The sequence below is a fragment of the Protopterus annectens genome, chromosome 9.part0 (assembly GCF_019279795.1).
Source record: "Protopterus annectens isolate FY-2018-M chromosome 9.part0, PAN1.0, whole genome shotgun sequence".
NCBI lineage: Eukaryota > Metazoa > Chordata > Ceratodontiformes > Protopteridae > Protopterus > Protopterus annectens.
Genome location: NC_056743.1, coordinates 926,920,277 through 926,937,141, shown reverse-complemented (window position 1 = coordinate 926,937,141; position 16,865 = coordinate 926,920,277). Strand labels below are relative to the sequence as shown.

At 41.9% G+C, this 16,865-nt stretch overlaps 1 protein-coding gene across 1 annotated transcript in view; it reads left to right on the top strand.

The window, feature by feature from the left end:
• PAN2 (poly(A) specific ribonuclease subunit PAN2) overlaps positions 1-16,865 on the top strand; it is a 1,212,755-nt gene that overhangs the window by 396,123 nt on the left and 799,767 nt on the right. Inside the window, exon 8 of the mRNA XM_044083667.1 lies at positions 8,873-8,969. Within this exon, the coding sequence (XP_043939602.1) occupies positions 8,873-8,969 (97 nt within the window). The remainder of the gene's footprint in view (positions 1-8,872; positions 8,970-16,865) is intronic.

The following is a 16,865-nucleotide window of genomic DNA, read 5'->3' as shown; positions in this document are numbered from 1 at the left end:
TCTTTTATACTTTCCTGGTGTTCCCAGGCTGACATAAACTGCATTTACATTATTTTACACTTAGAGCAATAAAGGACATTTCACATGTAAATTCTTGTCATTAACTTTAGCCTTCAAACAATAGGCTGGATGCTTATTCCAGACTCATCGACTCCAAATTCTAGCTTCAAAGGAACAGACATAAAGTCATTTTAATTTCAAAGGACCAACAAGAAATGCTTGACTTAGCTTTCTTTACAGCAGAGGGCAATGCTGCCACATTGTTTTAAGTTCATTTCACAGTACTTACAAATGATAGAATTATGTACCAGATTCTATTTGACTAGGCTGGCAGCCTTCACCCATCTCTACCAGTCTTCACCCCCCCCCCCCCAGAGAACTCAAGCTAGTTTTTCAAGTGACCCTTGAGAAATGCTGCTTGAGAGGGTTAGGTCTGTCTGAGTTTACCTCACCCCATTCTCTGTCTTGAGAGCCCATCTGCATTGGCATTGCTAACCCCACTGCGGCACTGCACTGACATATATGCTTGCAACCCTAGGCTCCATCTTAGCAATTTGGCATTTTACTGACTATCTCTGTTTAACCATATTAGGGGGTTGTGATCTGTCATAACAGGGAATTTCCTTCCATACAGGTAAGGCTGACGTTTCAGCAGTGCCCACACTATGGATAGACATTCCTTTTCTACAGCTGTATGACATTCCTCCCTGGGTTTGGAGCCTATGACTGAGGTAAACCACTGGGTGCTTTTCCCCCTCTGAAGAAATCTGGCTAAGTACAGCCCCCCACCCCAGGGTTTTAAGTATCCACCTGCACAACAAATTCTTTGCTGTAATCTGGACTGGCTAACACAGGGGGTCCTCCCAAAGCTTTTTTAAGCCTCTGGAATGCCTGCTCACATGCTGGGGTCCACACTACCTTATCTGGCCTGTTCTTCCTTGTCAGGTCTGTGAGGGGAGCAGCTATGGTACTATAAATGCTGACAAACTTTCTGTAGTACCATGCTGTCCCTATAAATGCCCTCACTTGCTTTTTAGTAACAGGTGCAGGCCATGCCTGAATGGCTTCCACTTTGGCAGGTTCTGGCCTTATCTTACTACTCCCCACTCTATGTCCTAGGTAAGACACCTCCGCCATATCCACCTGACATTTGCTCAGCTTAATGGTCAACCCTAGCCTCTGTAGTCTGCCTAGTACCTCCCTGACATGCTGAAGGTGCTCTGGCCAGGAATGGCTGTAGATGGTTATATTGTCTAGGTAAGCAAGGGCAAACCCTCCTGCTCCTGCTAGGATACGATCTACCAGCCTCTGGAAAGTTGCTGGGGCATTCTTCATCCCAAAGGACATCTTTGTGAACTCATACAAGCCAAAAGGAGTCACAAAGGCTGAAATCTCTCTAGCACTGGGAGTCAAGGGCACCTGCCAGTAACCCTTGGTAAGATCAGTGGTTGTAAGATACTTAGCCCCACACATCTGCTCTAGGATCTCATCTGTCCTAGGGATGGGGTAAGCATCCGACTCTGTGTGACTATTTAATTTCCTGTAGACCACACAGAACCTGGTGCTGCCATCCTTCTTTGGCAACAGCACCACTGGGGAGGACCAGGGACTGTTGGACTCTTGAATCACCCCTAGTTCCAACATCTCCTGTACCTCCTCCCTCAGGGTTTGCCTGACTCTCTCTCAGGCATCCTATAAGGGGCCTGCCTAATAGGCCTTTGGGGTCCTGTATCCACCTGGTGCTGCACTAGGTGGGTGCACCCTGGTTTCCCAGTGAACATGTCCCCAAATTCCTGCAACACTGCTCAGATTTCTCAAACCTGGGTAGGAAATAGCTGTTGGGACATTGCTACCCCTTCCACTGAGGTGTCAGTCTGAGCCTCACTGAGGAGAGCAGTCCCCAGATCTCCTTCAGACTCCTCCTGCATTCCACTGCAAATGCTCAGCACAAGGGCCTCCCTGTCATGGTAGGGTTTCATCATGTTAACATGGTACAATTTGTGCCCCTTCCATCTGCCTAGCAGTTCCACCATGTAGTTAACATCACTTACCTTTCTTACCACCTCATAGGGGACCCTCCCAAGCTGCTTGCAGCTTGCTGTGCCTGACAGGAATGAGAACCATTATCTGCTGCCCCACAGCATGCTCTCAACTTGAGCATTCCTGTCATACCACACCTTTTTTTGTTGTTGGACTTCTGACAGATTCTCCTGGGCCAAGCCCATGAGTTCCCTGAGCCTTGTCCTAAGGTTTAGGACGTATGCCACAACAGACTCCTTGTGATGCTCGCACTCACCTTGCTATTCATCTTGAATTAAATCTAGAGGTCCCCTCACCCTATGCCCATACAGCAATTCAAAGGGTGAAAACCCTGTGGATTCCTGGAAAACCTGTCTGTAAGCAAACAACAGATAGGGCAAATATTTGTCCCACTCCCACGTAAACTGATCTGCAAATGCCCGTAGCATGGACTTAATTGTAGAGTTTAACCTCTCAACAAGACCATTAGTCTGGGGATGGTAGGGGGTGGTCTTCATGTGCTTCATCCCACAGGACTTCCACAGACAAGACAGCAAGTCTGACTTGAAATTGGCACCTCTGTCAGTCAGTATTTCGTTTGGGAAACATACCCTGCTGATAATCTCTAAAAAAGCATTTACCACCTTCTCTGTCTGCCTCAATGGAGGACAAAGTCACTGCCTCAGGATATCGTGTAGCATAATCCACTACCACTAGGATATACCTTTTCCCCTGTGGAACTTGAGGTACTCAGAGGGCCCACAATATCCATAGCTACCCTCTGAAATGGCTGCACAATTACAGACAAAGGCATCAAAGGAGCTCTCACCTTGTCGTCTGCCTTGCCTACCTTTTGGCACTGCTCACAGGTCCTGCAGTACCCTATTACATCTCTGGAAATTCCAGGACAATAGAAGTTCTGCATAATGCGCCTCTTTGTACATTTTATGCCCATATGACCTGCAAAGGAAATATCATGGGCTATGGCTAGAAGCGCCAGATGGTAGGCTCTAGGCACTACCAACTGCTGTAGTCTCTCACCTTCTAGCCCTCCCTCAGGGGTCCACTATCTGTATAGTAACCCTTTGTCCCAGTATACAGATTCCCCCTTTCCTTGAGAGTCGGGTGCCTCCCTAGCTTCCTGCCTCAGGCCTTGCAGTGTAGGGTCTGAGAGCTGAGCCTGTCTCAACTCTCTCCTTTTAACCCTTCGTAGCTCCCCTTCCACAGGAAGTCTGGCATCCTCTGACAGTGGTGCCTCACTGTCAGCCTGGGTACTACTACTCACCCCTACCTTTGCATTCACTCTGTCCAAGGGAACATCAGTACCCAGAAGCCGCTGTGGCTCACCTTCAGTCTCACTGCTACAGCGTAGCTCACTCCCTGAAGTAACCAACTCACCAGTCCTGGCTGCAAGCATGCAGTCTGTCTGGGTCTTCCCCAGGCTACCAGACTTACCTGCTTGTCTCCAAGCCTGACTGCGTGTAACTGCACAAGCACAGGGCACTGTGCTATCAAAATCATTCCCTGTCAGGACATCTGCAGGTATATCCTCAAACACACCTACTTGCTGGCTACCTTTTCCACCCTCCCAGTCCAGGTGAACCCTAGCCAAAGGTATTTGGAATGGGATCCCTCCTAAAGCCCCGTCTGGAGTAGACTGTCCAGGCAAGTAGTGCTCCTCTGTAACCATTGCAGGCTTTACAATGGTTATATCAGAGACTCTCTCTCTCTTGGCAATGGCCTCTTTGCCATTCACTACAATAGGATATAGCCTCTAGTGGTAGTTTGGTACCCTTGTTGTCCCAAGAATACCTACTGTTGGCATTTTGTCGTTCCCAATTACTGGCTCCCTCACCTTTGGTTCCCCACCTTGCCTCCGTGGACACCTGTATGCCACATGGTCCCACTGGTTGCATTCAAAACATTTAACCCTAGCTCCTGGACATGTACCTGGACTAGTGGCTTCCCCTGCTGCTGTCAGATTCTGTTGGGGTAGTCTGTGCTGCCCACCATGGGTTTCCTGACTCATGAGCAGTACTGGGGGTCCCCTTCCTGTGCAGGGTTGCCCTGCTTGCCAGGTGTAGGTCTCCCTTCTTCCCCAACTCATCTGAAGTAGCACACTGTCTATCAGCTAACCAGATCCTCATGTCCTCAGGCAAATTGCTAAGGGCTTGTTCCCTCACCAAAAGGTCTGACGGCCCTTCAGAAGTGGTGACCTGACATCCACTCACCCACCTATGGAAATAAGTGCTCAGTTCAGCAACATATTCACACACACTTTCACCTGCCTTGCGTCTCTGCTCATGAATCTTTTTCCTATATGTTTCAGGTGTTATCTTAAACCGTTCTAAAAGACATTTCTTTACAGCAGTATAATCAAAACATGCAATGTCAGGCATTTTAGATAATGCAAGAACCAAAATAAAAATAAAACCTGCTGCACACCTTGTCGCTAAGAACACCAACTGTATAAAAGCCAGGATATGTCTATTAAATAAAGAACTGTTGGTGTCAGCTCCAGTTACCTTTTTGTTAGTGAGAAACCAAAAAGCAAAAAACAAAGTTTCCACAGCACACAATTAGTCCCGGTCTGTTCAGACCATCGATAAAATGAAATACGACTTTGCAGTCCAATAGTGGAAGTAACTATGCAGTCAAGCAACATACAATGTTAAAAGACTCCAAAAAGATATTAAAAAACTAAAACAGTTTTTTAATATCTTTTTGGAGTCTTTTAACATTGTATGTTGCTTGACTGCATAGTTACTTCCACTATTGGACTGCAAAGTCGTATTTCATTTTATCGATAGTCTGAACAGACCGGGACTAATTGTGTGCTGTGGAAACTTCGTTTTTTGCTTTTTGCAGTTTACTTTTTGGTTTCTCACTAACAAAAAGGTAACTGGAGCTGACACCAACAGTTCTTTATTTAATAGACATATTTTAGATAATGCAGTTACAGCTTTACTATGGAGTAAAGGGGTCAGGAACCATACCCAGAGCCCATGGTCAACTTGATACTGTTTACATACCCTCTCAAACATATGGATAAAACTATCAAAATTATCCCCCTGTTTAAACTCCAGAAGAAATTTACTGACCTTTTGTGCTTCTGGGGTCCAGTTACTCCCTTCCCCATTACCTCCATGACTCTGACAAAGAGTCAGCATCTCCTTCTCATGCTGCCTCTGTCGCTCTTGTTCCTCAGCTTGCAGACATAACAGTTTCTCATTCTCCTCAGCCTGCAAACATTGCAGTCTCTCATTTGCTTCTAATTCCACACGCCTGGCCTCCAACTCAAGTATTTTTGCCTCCAGCTGGATTTTTAAGTCCACTGCAGAAAGGTTGAGCTGTCCATTCTGCGAAGAAATTATATCTCCACTGCCAGTCTGATTGTCCTCCTGGTTGCTGTTTTCTGATGCAGCTGTAACAAAGGCTGCAGTCAGGTCTGCCTTAGTCAGGTTTCCATGCACCAGTCTCCTAGCCTGGCACATCTGTGCCAGCTGGCTCCTTGTCAGCTTTCCATACTCCTCTGCTGACAGGCTGCCTGCTCACCCTCACTAACTAAGCTAAGAAAAGAAATAAAACAATTGTGATCTGAACTCTGAGTATTCACTGCGTGGCTGTTTTAGAGTAAAACACACCTTCAAAGCGCACTGTACACAAGCTGCAGGATTCACTCTACCAACACCACTACAAGCCAATTAGTATTTGCCAACTAATTAATATGTGATGTGGATATCCCACCGCTGCCAAACAATTAATATGTGAGGATATCCCAACCACTGCCACCAGTTAATATGTGAGGTGGATATCCCACCACTGCCACCAATTAATATGTGACGCCCGTGCCCTGGCCCAGCAATCAAGGAACCTCAATCCTCACCACTAACACCAGAGAGGGCATCTAATATATGAGAAAAGGATAACAAATGCACACAGTAAAGTGCAATTTCCATTAAGAGCACACAGAGATCACAGTCAGTCTGGGGCTAGTCGCTCTTTTGCTCCCCAGGTCCCTAATAAGACTCCCCACTGGCACAGCTATACGGTCCAGATCTCAGCCTAGCTGCGCAAGCTAAAATCTTCAGCACCCTCTCTGTCCAACCAGTGCTTCGTGTCCCTGCCCAAGTAGCTGACATGCACACACTTTGAGATAAGTTTATGCAACCACATAGACACTCCTGGGGAAGGCTGGAACAGGTTCTCCAGCTGTGCCCCTTTGCCACCACCCAGCTAATACTTATCAGCTACTCAAAGGCCCTTAAGAGAGTGTCCAGTTATTACCACAAGACAATACTTTCTACTACACAGTGCTAGACAAGAGCTCAGTGATCACACAGAAATACTTAAAATAATTCAATAGTACAGTTTTGATGCCACAGAAAAACACTTAGCCTGATATTTGTAGCTTCTAGCTATCTACAAGAAAACACACTTCTAAAATAATGTACTTACATAGAGCATAAGGCAGTGCTGAGTTGGATGTTCAGACAAAAATGCTTAATAATCTCTGGTTCTCACTGTTTAAATTGAAACTACAGTTCTGATAAAACATTACATCATCTTTTACAGTTTCCAGGTGTTCCCAAGCTGACACAAACTACATTTACATTCTTTTACACTTAGAGCAATAAAGGACATTCCATATGTAAATTCTTGTCATTAACTTTAGCCTTAAAACAATAGGCAGGATGCTTTCTCCAGACTCATCGACTCCAAATTCTAACTTCAAAGAACAGACATAAATTAATTTTAATTTCAAAGGACCAACAAGAAATGCTTGACTTAGCTTTCTTTACAGCAGAGGGTAATGTTGCCACATTGTTTAAAGTTCATTTCACAGTATTTACAAATGATAGGATTATGTACCAAATTCTATTTGACTAGGCTGGCAGCTTTCACCTATCTCTACCAGTCTTCACACCTTCATATGTCAGCAGCTCTGCAATCTCCTACAAGGACACAAAATCTCTGAGAAAAAAAACATTTCCTTCATGATTAAAATGATCTCAGAGCTTATGTTAAGCCAAGAACTCCAGATCCCATTGTTGCAGTCCAGTCCCCATAATACAGACGGGTGACTCCTTTGTATCACAGATGTTCAGAGGCAGTGGATTGCCTGGCCATCTTTTTGTATTCTTCATGTCAGAGTAAGATGGTAGACTAGTATCCAGGTAGACTGTCACCAAATGGCAAGCAGGATGCAGCAATATGTGCTGTGGCTTTCAAGGAAAATACCTAGATGGGAAGGTGAGGATGCACTGTAGCTTTACCATTGTAGTTTTCTTCAAGAATGTCAGTGCAAAGCTTTTGTGAAGCTGACACATGGACTTGTTTCCTGATCTTTTTCAAGCAGTACAGATTGTCTCCGTTGTATAAATAGAACAAGTTTTACATCAGTAGTTCTGAAAGTAATGCTGTAGACTCCCTGTGGACAGAGCCAATACCCTCTTTCCTTTCTACTGCATGGCATTTTTCCAGTATTTGGAATAAGACTGCAGCAGTGAATAGTATGTTGTACATGACACAGTTGTTTGAAGAACTCACCAGAACGGTAGATGTTTGAGGTGAAGTATCAGTGCTACAGTAGGATCTAAGACTGACCACCCACATTCCCCCTCGGTTCTCACTTGCCATCTGGCTCTGCTTGCCGCTGGCCAAACTGTGTCTCTTTCATCTCCAGGGAGAGGGAGTGCACCTTATCTTTTAGGGATTGTGCAAGTCAATATATCCTGATTTTTCATGCTTTTCGCAAAAGGGACAGCTTTACAAAAGTACTACACCTTATAGCAGAAATTTATTACTTGTGAAGAAAAGAGGTCTCTTCACCTAAGAAAAGATGCTACCAGATAAGTTGTGGAGATGGGAGGTGTACCCTTTTTGCTGTGGTAATTTCAGACTGACAGTATGAAGAGCTAGTTTAGGGTTATGTGGATGTTAGATATATCAAGACCTTTTATGGGTTGGCATTGCCCTTTGCATTTTTTCATTATTATTCAGCCAAGAGCAGAAATCAAGGTGTATTTGCTTGTAACTTCTCCACTCTGAGAAATAAGCCAGGAAAGGTGCAGATTATCAAACCTGTACACCTGACGTCTTGGATAATGTCCTGCACTTAACAACTGACCTTGAGTCAAGTAATGTGATGTCGGTAGTGTTTTTGGAATTCTAGCCAGAAGGCAGATGTCTGCATGCAACCAATTCCAATATTTTGGAATAGGGCTGCAGCATGGAAACTTCTAGTTGAACATCTGCTCTTTCATTGTACTTATCATTTGTGGTGAATCATCCCCTTTTGTTAGGTGTTTGTAAGTCTTCTACATCGTGCGATGAACAGTTGTGCACATATCACACGTCAGGTTAACAGAAGTAGCTCAGACATCTTATTTGTAGTACTTAGATAAAATACATTTATGCATTGTGTTATTTATGCTATGTTCCTAAAGGTAGTACTTTACATGTGTTGGTAGAGTCCTACAAATGGACATGTAGATTGTAACTCAGTGGTGATTTGGTACATTCTGAAAGAAGATGCAGCTGATTTTCTGTATGTAGCAGTAGGAAACTTTCTAATCCACACACAACTAATTTACATTATTTTACAATGCACAGTTCATGTGGACTGTATTCTGAATCCTCACTACTGTAAAGAAATTGGATGGAATCCTAAGACAGAGTTAAATTACTATGTTGTAACTTTCTATTGTTTTTCACTGACAGCCATGTAGCTTGTTTTGACTGTTGTTATATTAATAGGCATTGCTTTATTTTTTTTCTGTTTTCATCACTAAAGTTAATGTACTGCAGTCAACTTTACACAAAGAGAATGTTTTTTTTTTAATATTCTAAGGCGTGCTCCACCAGTTGATCCTGAAACACTACGTACAATGAAGCAGGTTGGATTTATTGGGTATGCTCCAAATCCACGAACAAAGCTTCGTAACCAGGTGAGTACTGGATTTGCAGAGGAGAGGTGTTTGAGAAACATTGGTAGCCTTTCTAAATGTTCTGTTCTTTGTACAATGCTGTAATGAGGTGACAGCTGTCTCAGAAAAACTGTTTTAAATTTTGTACATTTTGGCAAGTTTTCATCATACTAGTCTTTTTCATATTATGAAACAACTAATATGTGGTTTTGGCCCTGTTACTCTCATGTGTCTTTTTCCAGCTAGAACTGCATTATGTATTTCAGAAATATTTCTATTCTGGTATGACATTTTCTGTAATTCATTTCTGCTCTGGACTGGACTGTACCCACACAAACTTGCCTTAGCTTGAGTTACTGATCATAGTCACTTAGTGATACACACACGCACACACACACACACACACACACACACACACACACACACACACACACACACACACACACACACACACACACACACACACACACACACTTCCAAGAACCCCTGTTGCTAGCACATTAGTGAGTAATCCTTGTTGTGCCTACTGAGACATGAGCCTCCGCTTGTGAGGTGTTTGTCTGCTGTCTGAGAGTGTCTTCCTTGTCCTTGTGAAACTCAGGAGCCAGACTACCCTTTTGTTAAGGTAGGAGATCTGCACTGACCTCTGTTTAGTCGAGTGGGCCAAATCTTATTGCCCATTTTGTATTCCTACTTGTCCAGAGATTGTGTTGACCCCATGGCAGCACATTGTTCACTTCAAGCAAACACCTTTATTGTTTAAACAAAGCTTTTGGAGTAACATACACCTTTATTGTTTCAAGAGACCTTTTGATGTAACAGATTAACAAATGCATGTTAATACAACATACTGATTTAGAAATACAAATGCATCTGACATTTGATACATTGTACCACCACAGCTGCCTGTAGGGCTTATTAGAACATTGTGGTAATAAAAGCAAGCGCCCAGATAACATATCATGTCTCATTTTGTATAACTCTTATTAGATTCACATCTTAGTTTATATTAATTCTTCCAAATACATTAGTAAAGCAGACTAGTAAACAAGCACATGCAGATATTTTATTATTCGTTTATTTATTGCTTTTGTTGACTGGGGTGGTCCAATTGGGCTTTGATAGTCCCTTTTCAGTGGTGGCCCAGATAGAAATGCTCCAGTAACAGAGTAGGCAATTTTATACAAAAGAGAAAGTGTAAAGCTTAAAATTACAACATGGACTTACATTAGCTGACAGGTAGCTATACTAGAAAAAATCTGCAGCAGTAAAATATAGTGTTATTTCATATTAATAAAAGACAATTTGGCCTATGCAGTTAGGTTTAAAATATCAGATTACAATTTTAATTGTTTTTATTTAGGAGAAATAACAGAGATGGTTTGGGAGATTTGAGTAGAAACTGAGAAGATGTGATAAGAGTAGAAAGCACAGAGGAGGTGAGAAAAGGTGAATACAAGTGTATGCATTTGTTAGGACATGTAGAGAAAAAGAAATTTTAGCAAAGTTGGGGTAGATTTACAAGGTAGTGAGTATGAGTTGGAATTTTGCTGGAGGGAGAAACTTGTCAGGTGGTAAGCAGAGACAATGCAGGTGGCAGTAAAGGCGAAGGGGTAGAAGACGGTAGAAAATTTACATTAGGAATTTGCTGTGCTGAGGTGTATAAGTGTAATGAAGGTACATAAGGGCAAATATAGGGTCATTTAGTGTATCATAATCTTCATCCAGTTGTTTGGCTTATGAACTTGGTACACTAACATCTGGAAATTCACGCTTTATTCAGTTTCTTTTGTTTTTGCACCCCGGTTTGACTGGTTTTCTTCAAAAACTATACTCGGCCTTACCATTTCAGAGTCCTGAACAATTTCATAAGAAACACATTTGTTGCCTTTACCAAATATGGTTTCTGTAAGTTACTCTCTTCAAAAAACGATTTTGAATCCTTTATCTCTGACATATTCCATGGTGACATGACACAAACTTTCTTGCATCATTTTACCACAAGTCTAAGGAGAGATTAGTTGTTCAGAGGAGTAGCTAAGGTGGGCGAAGGGGATGGTCACCTCAGGTGCAAGGTGTTAGTGGGTGTGATTAGCAGATACTGATTGGTTGGTAATACAGTATTGGCATTCATTTCCGTACGAGTCTTCAGGAAGTGATTATTGATGCTGCTTTTGTATTCAGGACTGAAGTGCTTTGTATGTGGTATAAGCTGTAGCAAGCCACTTGTAGTTTGCCACAGTTTTAAAAAGTAGAAAGAGGAATTTTTTTCCTTGCTTCTCAAGTATGAGAGGACCTTTGTCTAATTTTTTTCTTTTGTTCCTGAACTTAAAGTTGAGGGGGATACCATAATCGTGGATGGCACAGAGCACCAGATTAGCTAGCTACAGCTCTGGAGCTGTGAATAACCATTCCACTTTCAGTTCAAATGTATACTTTCTATTTAAACAGAAAAGCTTTTTGTTTTAAAATACAAGAAGAAGCAAACATTTTGTATAAATGTCCCAGAAATTCATAAACAGTTTTGTATTTGGTTGTCATGTCTCTAGCAGACAATCTGATAATGAGAAATGGCTTGGAGAAAATGTTTTCTGAAAGCATTCAAGTGTTAGAGCTATAAAGATAAAGCAAAACCAGACAGCACTTAATAGAATCACAGGCTCTACCATGCGTCTTAGCATGGATAATCTTTCTTTTAGTTTAGCTTGAGTCTGTCTGTGTGACCGTCAGTGTGGAACATTTAATCCTATTAGGAGGGTAAAACTTCAACATTTGAAGATGTACATAGTTTTGTGTGTTACTATTAAGTTAATAGGTTTTAGTGGGGTATTGGGTATGTGTGTGCACTTTTGTTTGAGGGCTTTCAATAAAACAAACATTTCCGCAAAATATGACATAGGCTGAAATAGAAATGACAAGAAACGATTGTATAAAAGATTAATCTGCAAAACGGTGTATGCATGTAACACAAAAGCTGGAACTACACATTTAACAAAAAGCTGTTATACATAAAAGGTGGGAATAATAATTCCTCAAGAATGTGATTCTTTCTATAATGTCTTTAAACGTTAATGGTCTCACAGATAAATACAAAAAAGAAAGAATAGTGAACTGTATTAAAAACTGCAGAATGCAAATAGTTATGCTACAAGAGACACGTTTGGAAAGAAGTGAACATGTGAATTTGATAAAGAAATGTTTTCAAGGTGGTTATTTGGTAGAATACCTGGGTCAACTGAAACGAGGAATACTTGTATTAATTGCAGGAGGAGCTCCAGTAGTAAAAGAAGAGGATAAAAAAAGGCAATAATGGTAGATTTGTAGTACTAAGGGGCTACTGGCAGGGGAGGAGGATTACACTGGCATGCATTTATATTCCACCAAAAACTGCTATAATGGACTGGGGAAAATAATCAGCTTTCAGCAAGCAATATTACTTATTGGTGGGGACTGGAATTTGATTTGCAACAATGAAGATATATCTGGAGGTCCCAGAAGGGAAAATATAACAAACAAGGGTAGATTTTTAAAGAAATTTATAAAAATATTTGGCATGGAAGATGTGAATTCAGTAGTAGGAGTTTGGAGTGAATTTACATATTATTCCCCAAGAAACAAAAACTGGGCTAGACTTCACAGAATTTACATTTCACATGAATATGTGAATTTAATTGAAGGTCTTGATATCCACCCAATACCTATTTCAGATCATGTGCCAATAATAACTAAAATCACAGAGTAATTAAATAAAAATGAGATACTGGTACTTTCCCACCTATCTGTTGAAATGAGAGAAATTTAAGGAATGGGTAGTGGAAATTATTCAGGTGCTATTAGAAAATATAGAAATTTCTTCTGTAAATATAGCCAAGGATTGGGATAACATTAAAATGAAATTTAAAATGAAGGCATTAAAAAAAGGATATATAGTTAATAAGCTACAATAATTATGTAGAGGGATTGACAAATGTTAAAGTATTGCAAAATATGGGAAATGTCACAGAACAAGAAGAGTAGAAACTGCAGAATGCTAAACAAAAAATAAGGCATTACCTCAATAACATACATAAGTTTAGAAAGATTGCTGTTAAGCAACTGTGTTTTCATAGGTTCATAGGTAGGTACTAGGCTATTGGCCCTAGGGCCCATACAAGCCTAGCCAAAAAATGTACCCTGGCTTTCGCCACCCAAGAAAATTATTTTCCTATGCCCCTTTCGAGCAGAGCCACAGAAGTGATCCCCGGGGTGAATTTCCCATTTCCCATCCAATCATCAAGATTTTTCTTGAAGAGTGCTAATGAGGAGTTCTGTTTGACATAGATAGGTAGCCTGTTCCAGAGTGTGGGAAGTCTCTGGGACAGGAATCTATCCCTCCAGCATGTTCTGTTTATTGTAGTGACAAGGTTAAGGTCCCTAGAGCGTGTAGCTCGGAGGGATTGGGATTTCTTTAAGTGGAGCATGTCCAACAGCTCTGGGTTTGACATAGTTTTGTATGTTAGGCAGAGATCGCCCCTGAGTAGGCGATATGCAATGGAATAAAGCTGTAGTTTTTTGAGACGGTCTGCATAGGGCATCTGTTTGAGGCCAGTAATCCTCTTTGTGAGGTATTTCTGTGGTCTTTCCAGTTGTTGTAGATGTCTTGTGAGGTACATACCAAAAGGGGCGTTGTACTCTATAATGGGTCTAATGAGTGATGAGTAGAGGGGAACAATGACCTCTTTTTTTCTGGATGAGAATCCTTTTGTGATGAGATGAGCAGAAGGATTTCCTGACCACTGTGGCGATGTGATTATCAAAGGAGAGACTACTGTCCACCTGTGCCCCAAGGTCTCTTATCACATTTTCGGCATTAAGTAGACCACCAGCTATGTTGGTAGTTCATGGGTACAGAGTTTTTACCAAAGGGGACGACAATACACTTTTTGGCATTGAGCTTCAGGCCATGGCTTTGACACCAGGTATCTGTCTTAGTGAGGCCCTTTTGTAGTTTGTCCACATCGTTAGGAGTTTCGATTATGGCTCCTAGTTTACAGTCATCTGCAAACTTTGTTAGCCAAAGACCTTCTGTGTTGGCCTGCACTTCAGAGAAGTAGATACCAAACAGGAGGGGACCCAGGACTGAACCCTGTGGTACTCCACTTGTCACTGGTCTGATGTCGGATTTGGAATCCGCTACTTTCACAGTGTGGGTACTGTCCGTGAGCCAGTTGGCAACCCATCTTATGACATAGGGATTTATACCTAGTTTAGTGAGCTTATCTGTAATTCCAGAGTGGGGGATGGTGTCGAAAGCCTTGGCGAGATCTAGATAAGCTGTGTGAACCATTTTACCATCATCTATGGCTTTGGTGACTGCTTCAAAGAAGTCAATCAGGTTTAGGAGACATAATCTGCCTTTTTCAAATCCAAACTAAGTAGGGTCCAGAGTTTGGAGATTACCAATGTCTTTGTTTATGAGTTCCATGATGATACGTTCCATGGCCTTGCAGACCAGGCTCGTAAGGCTAATGGGGCGGTAGTTCCCGGGGTCCGTCGTGGCTCCTCCTTTGTGGAGTGGGGTAACTGTAGCGGTGCGCCATTCAGTGGGTACAAAGCCTGAGGTGAGGCTATGATTGAACATGGTACTTGGGTAGGGTGTCAGTTCATTCTGTAGTTCGTGTAGAACGCAGCCTGGGATATTGTCAGGTCCCATGGATGCTGTGTTCTTGGCTTTGAAGAGGGTGTTTTTTACCTGTGCAGCCGTGATTGTAGGAACTTTGCATTCTTCGGGTATAGAGATGTGCCCTCTAGGGGGTGAGAGGGGGGTAAAGTTAGCACTGAACCTATCTGCTAGGATGTTGGCAATATCAGTTGGTTCTGTATATTTAGTGCCATTATGCTGTAACTCAGAGCAGATCTGAGTGTTTATTTAGTGCCATTATGCTGTAACTCAGAGCAGATCTGAGTGTTGATAGTAAGTTTAGAGCACACAAACTTTGAGTACAACAGCTCAGGCAACAGAAAGTAGAAAGAGCTGTCACCAAGCTTAAGGAGCCTATAACAAGGAATATAACAAGGGATCTTGTAGACTTGTTAGAAATATTTTGGATATTCTGTAAAAGTCTGTATAAAGCAGAGCAATATGGAAATCAAGAAAAAGTGCAAATGGAGTTGTTTAGGGAAGATTAAAAATGCCAAGTTTATTGATAGAGGAGGCTCAATTACTTACAGTTAGGATAGGAGGAGATGAGATAAAAATGGTGATATATAACCAATCTACAGGAAAGTCGCCAGGAATAGATGGTATTCCTGTGGAAGTTTGAAGCTATGAGGAAGAAAACTGATAAAGGCCTGGAAGGTTTTGTTTAACAGTACTTGAAGAGGAGGAGAGGTACCAACATCCTGGAAGAAAGCTGTGACTCCCACCACTGCTACCAGTATGTGATGGGCACCAGTATGTATTATCCCCATGCTGGGCCAATAATCTAGGAGCCTGAATCCTCACCACTGACACTGGAGAGCAACATGCACTTGGAATACAAATGGATACACTCAGTATTTCCAGGTGCAGATCTCTCTGCATCAAGTAGAGTTCCCTTAAGAGCACATAGGGAACACCCTCAGCCCAGGGTCTGGATGTCTGTATATCTGTCTCCCTCCAGATCCCCAGTAAGACTCTTCACTGGTACAGCTGCAGGATTAGATCCTCAGCAATGTCCACGCCAAGTCCTCCAGCACCCTCTCTATATAAAGTCAGTGCTCCGTGTCCCTGCCCTATGTAGGCGGACACACACACACACACACACACACACACACACACACACACACACACACACACACACACACACACAAAAACAATATCTAAACTAAGCTTCACTATATTCCTGAATATCTAAATGAATCACCGTTCCCTAGTTAAGATACCTGCTACCGCAAGGCAAGATGCTGTGGGTGAGAGTCATTTTAGTCAAGCCTCCCAAACAGAATACTCAGTACTCTGAGGTTTCTCTTTGTAATATCTAAAATATAATTTTCAAGAGAGTTGGCAGAATGACCTCGTCTGGCCACCTGTCTCTACGTTCTTACAGTATTCTCCTTTCAAGGTGAGACATGAAATAGCACAAACAGCCACAATAAACATCCAAATGTTTATGGCAGTGCCTGGAGCCTCCCCTCTTTTCACTGAGATAATGGACAAAAGGTCTTCCCCTGACCCAAAGTCTCCAGTTGGCCCTACTCAGCACTGTCGAGTGCCTTTTAGTGATTGAACAGCTCATTTACATTTCCCTTAGTTTTCTTAAAGTTAACCTCTGCTGTGCCAGTATCCTGTTAAAGCATATAAATTCAGCTACAAAATCACATGTACATTTCTCTTTGCTTTAGCAGGGTGCACTGTTGATGCATTTTAACACAAGTGAAGCTCACAAATACATTTTCAGCACAAGCATCTGTACAAAATCAGTTTGATATATAAATCACATACAGTTCTAATACATGTATAACACAAGCATCTGGTATAAATCAGTTTGATATTCAAAGGACGTATCATTCTTTGCAAAACTCCAAATGGCATGCTGGCAATTGCCCATATCATCACAGAAGCAGTAGTAGCTGTAATACCTAAAGAGGGTAAAGATCCATCAGATCCAGCTTCATACAAGCCTACAGTGGCTATAAAAAGTTTACACACCCCTGTTAAAATGCCAGGTTTTTGTGATATAAAAAAATGAGACCACAATAAATCATTTCAAAACATTCCCACCTTTAATGTGACCTATAACCTGTACAGTTCAATTTAAAAATAAACAAATCTGTTAGGGGAAAAATGTAAAAAATAAAAAATGTACAATGTGCTGTTTGCATAAGTGTGCACACTTTTAAATGAAGACTATGTTGTGTGCACACGCTTAAACTAATACTTTGTTGAAGCACGTTTTG